This window comes from Rhagoletis pomonella, unplaced genomic scaffold (genome assembly GCF_013731165.1).
Source record: "Rhagoletis pomonella isolate Grant_MI unplaced genomic scaffold, Rhpom_1.0 Rhpom_scaffold_00003, whole genome shotgun sequence".
Lineage (NCBI taxonomy): Eukaryota > Metazoa > Arthropoda > Insecta > Diptera > Tephritidae > Rhagoletis > Rhagoletis pomonella.
The window spans coordinates 13,577,375-13,585,536 of record NW_023458557.1 but is presented as its reverse complement, the minus strand read 5'-3'; the positions used below and the strand labels follow the sequence as shown (position 1 = coordinate 13,585,536).

General features: G+C 36.2%; 1 protein-coding gene across 1 annotated transcript in view; it reads left to right on the top strand.

Annotated features, from left to right (window-relative positions):
* The first annotated feature begins 5,158 nt into the window (after positions 1-5,158).
* The window catches only part of LOC118735032, a 31,444-nt gene continuing 28,440 nt past the window's right edge, over positions 5,159-8,162 (top strand). The window contains exon 1 of the mRNA XM_036464624.1: positions 5,159-5,871. Coding sequence (XP_036320517.1) covers positions 5,252-5,871 — 620 coding nt within the window. The 5' untranslated portion in view covers positions 5,159-5,251. The remainder of the gene's footprint in view (positions 5,872-8,162) is intronic.

Below are 8,162 nucleotides of genomic sequence, written 5' to 3'. Positions count from 1 at the left end.
GCCCTGCGCACTTATTTTTCTTCACACAGAAGTTGTTACGGTGGTGCGCTCTGCTGCCGCACACAGAGGCTGCTTGGCTTTACTGTTCACCAATTCTGTACGCAAATACTTCACACAGAAGTTTTGTTGCCTGCGCACTTATTTTGCCTCACACAGAAGCTGTTGCGTTGATTCGATCTGCTGCCGTACACTAAGGCTGCGCAGAACTGCTCTATTTCGCCGTTTGGTTGACTGCGCAATGCCGCTTCACACAGAAGCTCCGATGCCTGCGCACTGCTACTTCACCCAGAAGTTATGCTGTTGGTTTAGTTCGCTGCCCCACACAGAGGCTGCACTCTTTTACTGTATGTACTTTGATTATGTGTGCTAATGCTTCACCCAGAAGTTTAGATATATGCTGACTGAATACATACACAGAATATGCATGAGCACATGTAGCGGTGATGTATTCTGCTGATTCACCCTGAGCGTCGGCTATATCTGATTGGACCGTAGGATTTCAATTGACGTGCCAGTGTGCACGATTGCGGCTCCGACGTCTCTGCTGCTTAACTAACGCCGCACGCGTTTTGTAGCTGAAGATTTGACGCCCTCGTATACTGCTGCTTCACTTTTGCGCCGCACTTAGCTGGCGCTTTGTCCGGCGTTTAACGAAATTCGAATTTTTTCGATGATAACGGACCTAGCGGCGTCCTAGAATTCGTGGTACAGTTTGGCGACTGTTATATATTAACGCACTGGACAAAATTTCAACCGAACCGAAGAATGGACTGTGGTAATACTCTTACGTACATATGTTGCGCAAATAAAAGTTGCTGAACTGTTTTTGTTAAAAATGTCACACAATTAGCAAGAAAATTTTCCCGCACAGCACTTGTCACAAGACGTAGGAATTTTTAACGAATCCTACTCTGACACCAATTGTAGGGTTCACCGAGTGTAGGGTACTTAAAACACATATTGATTTTGGTTAATAAAGTTGATTTATTTAACAATTACTTTTGATTAATAGTAAGCGTGAGTATTACCACGTCCGTTAGCGTTGAAAGTCGCGCAACAAGTGTGTTTGTGGTTTCGTCTTCATGTCTTTTGTCATTTCTGTTTCGTCCTTTTCTGTGTAGTCAGTGTTGCCCTCGCACTATGTTGAGGGTTGTGTTTATTGGTCGTAGGTAAATGATTACCCTCTGTTTATACGTTCCCACAAGTATGTATTTTTTTAATCGAGATTTTTTCTGTGCGAGAAGCAACGTTCTTGAAAATCCCCTGTCGGTTATGCTAACTACAACCTGCCTGTTCGTTTACGCTAACTAAAACCGCCCATATCCGAAGCGGGAGTTTTTCAATCGGTGTGTAGCAGGACAACGTCTTCCCGGGCTTACTAGTCCATACACACAAACATACATACACGCAAACATTTTCAATAAGTAATGGTATAGAGAAACAATGAACTCTAGAAAAAATCTAATATTTTATCCAACCAAAAACCTTTTTATATACATGGGGAAATATACGACACCAGTCCGATCAAGTGATTGTACTATCAGGCTCGAAGCATATAACTTACCAGCATGCTGGTACAATATTTATTTCTTTACCAAAGAGGTCGTGGAAAGATCGAAGTGATAAGAGCCGCATTTTCATAATTTCTCTACCATTTTGCTAAACATTGTTTTGTTTTTGATGTGTATACATCTTTGGTTTCGGTAGGGGTAAAATTTGCGAAGCTGTAACGCATATCCCAGCACAAAATTTCGAAGGGCTTAGCATGTGTATTTCAGCATAACATTTTTATTTTCATTAGAAGCACCCTGTGTCTGCGTGCCCAATGGTTGCATACATTTAGGCATATGCATAGTAAGAGGAAATGCGATTATTTAAACCCCGCACACGCATACGGCTTTGTACCCATGTATGTACATAAATATGTATGGACTCATTTGTTGCAACTAAAAAGTAAGGCGGAAATTTAAAAAAATACTGAAATCATTTTAACTGGGACCGTTGATAACTGATGAACATACATGAATATATGTATGTTTAATATGCATATGTATGGATGATATAATAGCTCTGATCCAATACTTTTCGTGTAAAATCCTGGAAAAAGGTCAAACAGCAAAATCACTCTCTGAGGTGAGAGTAAAAAGTGAGTAACAGCAAAACTTACGGAACAAAAAAGGATATGGCAAAATCCTGCAACATGAACTGCATTTACATGAACCACAGATTATATTCCGAAAAGAAAAACTAAATTTAGGAATATATACAAATAGAAATGCTCAAACTATAAGCTCAAAAACAATAACTGATGCGGTGTTTCCAAGATATTTTAACGCCCTTAAGTCACAAGTATATACAAGTATATTTTATCAATCATACCGATCATTTCATGTATTAAAATAATTAAAAATGAAAATGAATAAAAAAATTAAATCAGCAAAATGAACAAAATTAAGTGAAGTTAGTGTTTAATTTCTAACCTAACCTACATTTGTATGTATGTAACTGATTCGCCTAATAATAGCTTTACATATAAAAAGATTATCCTAATTTTCTAGCTTAACTCCCTAATCTGTTATTAGAAAAAGTGATTAGCCATGCAAAAATATAATTAAAAATATCTCAGATTAAACCGATAACTTTTTGGAGTCCAACCTAGTTTTATCGATTATACTTGCGAAGAAGAGGAGGAATGTCAAATGCTAAAGTAAACCAAAATTGACGCTAGTAAGGAAAATAGGTTTGTAAATGTGTTTTTAATAAAATATTCAGTTAAAATATATTTAAATGGCATAATATGTGTTGCAGAAAAAAGTGACCACGGTGGCACAGAGAAGAAGTTTAACTTTTCCTCGAGTTGTGTGAATAACATGCACAACCAATTTGACAGCTAACGAGCTTTGATTGAGATTATATTTATATGTAAACGTACTTTTATGCTTTGCCGTTCGCATATGTTTACACATCAAATTTCATGAGTACCTAGTACTCACGCCTTTTTTTTTAATTCACAACTGCAATATCGTGAACTTAATCTTCCACAAACACGGCTTTGACTCATACAGTGCAAGAAATTTTTGCCAAAATACTTTTTGCTTAGAAAATTGAGCTAATTTCATCACTCACGACACCAGCAGCTGGTACAATCACACCACAAGAACATACACAGTCAATCTACTTGATGGGCCATTTAACAAATTAAACATATTAAGGGCCGTAAACTTATCTATTTTAAACTATAGTTAAATCGTTAATAGATAAGTTAGCAGCCCTAAACCTTTTAGAGTATGTATGTATAAAAACGTAAGGAACATAAAATACATATATCATCGTTTAAAGTACAAAAACGCGTATCAACAAAATGCAAAACCGCACATAAAGGTAATGCAAAACCGCGTATGTGAGATTGCATAAATTAATTTCTAGATATTAAAAACACTCATATTTCAAAATGGTTATTTATGTTATAAAGCAACCGCATTTCTGGCTAGTATATTTCAAGGCGAATGGATAAGGATTGAGCCAAGAGCTTCGGTGAGCAAATCTAATTTTTGGCAGCAAATGTCAGTTACGCGGTTTTGCAGAATGGGGATACGCGGTTTTGTACTTTAAACAACGATATGTATATACATAATTATATCAGTCTTTCTTAGTTTAAAAATTCATCTCTTACATAAATGCAAAAGAATAGGTCAAATTAAGCATATACAACTTTTTCATGCCAAGTATGAGTAAATTCTCCAAAGGGCTAAAAAAAAGAGCTAGGGGCAATTTTAAATTTATGTGGCCAAAAAAAGTATGTGGCCAAAAAAAATATATGGTAGCTAAATCTAGCCGCCAAAGGGCTAAAACGGCAACACTGATTGAGTAGGAGTTTGCTCGCTCGCTCGCTCGAACTCCGAGTTTTTGCCTACCCTGCTTTTTTTTTTGACTGTACATACATACGTGCACACATACTATGTATGCAATTGCGGTCTTGCGTTGGCTCATTTTAGGAACAAATAAAATATGTGTGGTGCCGATGTATGTATGTATGTGCAAATATTTACAATTCATTGGTATGTAAGCAATTATATATACCTGAACGTATTATTTTACTGTAGATTTTCAAAGAAAGGATATGAACCAATATAACGGGTGATTTTTTAAGAGCTTGATAACTTTTTTTTAAAAAAAAACGCATAAAATTTGCAAAATCTCATCGGTTCTTTATTTGAAACGTTAGATTGGTCCATGACATTTACTTTTTGAAGATAATTTCATTTAAATGTTGACCGCGGCTGCGTCTTAGGTGGTCCATTCGGAAAGTCCAATTTTGGGCAACTTTTTCGAGCATTTCGGCCGGAATAGCCCGAATTTCTTCGGAAATGTTGTCTTCCAAAGCTGGAATAGTTGCTGGCTTATTTCTGTAGACTTTAGACTTGACGTAGCCCCACAAAAAATAGTCTAAAGGCGTCAAATCGCATGATCTTGGTGGCCAACTTACCGGTCCATTTCTTGAGATGAATTGTTCTCCGAAGTTTTCCCTCAAAATGGCCATAGAATCGCGAGCTGTGTGGCATGTAGCGCCATCTTGTTGAAACCACATGTCAACCAAGTTCAGTTCTTCCATTTTTGGCAACAAAAAGTTTGTTAGCATCGAACGATAGCGATCGCCATTCACCGTAACGTTGCGTCCAACAGCATCTTTGAAAAAATACGGTCCAATGATTCCACCAGCGTACAAACCACACCAAACAGTGCATTTTTCGGGATGCATGGGCAGTTCTTGAACGGCTTCTGGTTGCTCTTCACTCCAAATGCGGCAATTTTGCTTATTTACGAAGCCATTCAACCAGAAATGAGCCTCATCGCTGAACAAAATTTGTCGATAAAAAAGCGGATTTTCCGAACACTGATTTTGGTAATAAAATTCAATGATTTGCAAGCGTTGCTCGTTAGTAAGTCTATTCATGATGAAATTTCAAAGCATACTGAGCATCTTTCTCTTTGACACCATGTCTGAAATCCCACGTGATCTGTCAAATACTAATGCATGAAAATCCTAACCTCAAAAAAATCACCCTTTAGAACGATACTTGTATTTAATTAAAGCTACATACATACATACATATGTATATATGTATATTCATATGTAGGTACTTGAATGAATTCTTCGTATTCATCTTAATTTTAGATGTTTTCTTATACATGGAAGATTTAGCTCCAAACGTAATCATTCAAAAATAATTTCGATCTAAATGCAATAAAAATGCACTTGCTGTGGCTCACCAGTATTATAGGAATATCTCTGTTACACCTACAGCTCAGCCAATGCAATGATCTTGAATTGCTGAGTGTCGGCGCAGTCGGCAGAACACATAAAAATATTGTTGGAAATAGCAGCTCGGGTGCAAATGGGAATGATCTCACCGCAATAAGTATTAACAATAGCATGCAAGGAACAATCTTTACTGGCGTCGGAACAACAAGCAAAGCTATAACATCTGATGATGACTCTGGGGAAACCATTATTGGAAGTGCTGTTAAGAATGTAGCAGAATTATCTGACCGGGGAATCAGAACTAGCGAGAGTCTCTTACCGCCAGCAACATTCCCTGTGCAAAGCACCAGCCAAGATGGAATTCCCACTGGTACAATTTATAGAGGACTTAAGCACACAAAGGCGTATGGCCATCAATATGGTCACCCATTATCTGGCTTGGCAAATTTAGGAATCATTATACCTAGCAATAAAGGAGCTAACATGGAATATTATACACGAACAGCTGGAATCGGAGGACGTAAAGTTTATTCCAAATTGGATAGTGACAGCAGCCCAATTGACAAAGCGAATGTCAGTGGAAGTAACGTGGGGCACAGCACATACATGTAAGTAGATTTTAGCTTATATCCTATTTTGCCCAGGAACAAAACTATAAAACTCTTATGTTAAATCAGTCGCTGAGTCCGAAACTTTGCTTTTAACTAACGTTGATCACCTTTATTTTGTGACAATATCCCTTCTGAGATCCCTTCTTATTTAACAAAAGTCTTTTTCGGCGGTATCTCGAAAACTCCAAAGTATAAAAGATATTTAGGTCTTCGAACTCAGCGACGGATTAACTGGAATGGAAAGTGTCGATCTCGGGTTTTTTCGGCTATAAACATGTATATTTAGCAAAATCTAATAAAATACATTAATATAATGATTGAAATAAAAAGAAAATTAACTATCGATAATATGAATGTATTTAAAAATGTGTTCTTCCTATGGGCACAAAACCGTTGGTCAGTTTTAATCGAGAACAAAAATCTATTAAAATTTCCTCCTGTATATAATTGTTCCCTCGAAATTCCCAAAACCATTCTCATATGCATACATACTTAACTTCAGCGCCATATAAACATTGTATGAATGTTCCAAAAAGACCTTCGATCAGCGTTGCCAGGTTGACGTCTTAAACGTAATTTGGGCGTTATTTGTATCCTGTTGACGTTTGGACGTTTATCGATGCAAAAATTACGTTTTTTACCTTCCCATAAATCTTTTTCTATGCACAATATATTCAGTGTAAAGCGTACTATTTGCATGTAGAGCAGTGGTCGGCGCTTCATACTACAATTGTGAAAGATCAACTCAAACGTATTCTTATAGCCCGAACACAATGAAAACGACGAGCTACAAACCACAGCTGTCAAATTATTTTAACACGTGCTCTTATGTAGATAATTATTTTGGCGACGATCAAGCGACGCGACGGCTGTGGTTGTGGCCAGATTAGATCTATTTCTATTTTTCTGGCGACAGATAAGGTTCTTCCTCTTCTTTTATGTCAAACTCATACAAATTCATGATGTCGCTGCCGCGTTAAAAGAAATCATGTCGACAACGACAAAGCGTTTAGATAATGAAGATGACAAATTGGAAGCTGTGGTCTGTAGCTCGTTGTTTTCAATGTGTTCAGAACTTTACGCTCTATCGTTTAGTCGTTGGCTAGAGAGCAACGAATCAACATCGTGTTTGGCTGTAGCGCTTTGCTTCTTGTATGCAAAAATGCCTTGCGAGAAATATTACATGCTGAAAATGCTTTTGGTGACATGCAATGCCTTTTGTGTTATAAGTCATTTAACAAAAAAGAATATGCTATTCAAAGACATTTTAATTCTTTTCATAAGGAAACATTTTGATGAAGAAGAAATACAACGACTTTTTAATGAAAAAAGTAAATTTTTTCCAAAGAATTAAAGGGTGGTTGTTAAAGGGAATATGTATGCGATTAAGACATTTTTAATAATTTCATAATGATATGGAAAATTTTGATGAACACGAATTTCGATTTTATTTAAATTTTCAATATTTGACGTGGGTGAATCCAAATGAATTTTGAAATTTTTGATTTGAGTTTTACTTCAATATTTTCATAACTCAAAAAACTAAAAACTCGAGAAAACCAGTTTTAAAGTTTTGAATTTACATATACTCCAAAGGGAAAAATTAATACATATTTAGCTTTATCATTTGTTTCCGTGAGTTTACTATGCGCGGATGAACATTTTTCGGGTGAACTATGCAATTTTTACACATCATAAGAAAGAGCTAATGTTCATTCTTGCATACTTAACACGATTTTTGCTTTTTTGGGATTATGATACTTCTATAGTAAATGAGCGATGCACATATATGTACATATGTATGTGTTAAATATATGTGTTTATATGTTTTTATTGAAGACCGATAAGTTACAAATTTTTTCACTTCTTGTAATTTCCTACCGGGTTGCTCATGCGGAGCAGTTCTCTTGTTCTCACCAACACAGTCACAGTTTAACTTTTGCCGACCACTGATCAGTGTTGCCACACAATATTTTTATTTTTTACCAAAATCACCGAAAAAAGTTACCAAATTCAACAAAAAATTACCAAACTTATTTTATGTGCACTGTACAAACATACACATCAAGCCCTAACCGCCAAAATAACAGAAATATTCCTAGAGCATCTAGATGCCTTTCTGCAAACAAAAAAAAAATTTGAAAAAAATGTCGCTTTCGTTATTTTGGCAGTTAGGGCTCTATATGTATGTTTGTTCTGCACATAAAATAAGTTTGGTAATTTTTTGTAATATGTTAAAACTTATCAAAATATGGTGCGCCTATAATTTTTTCGACCACTGTATGTAG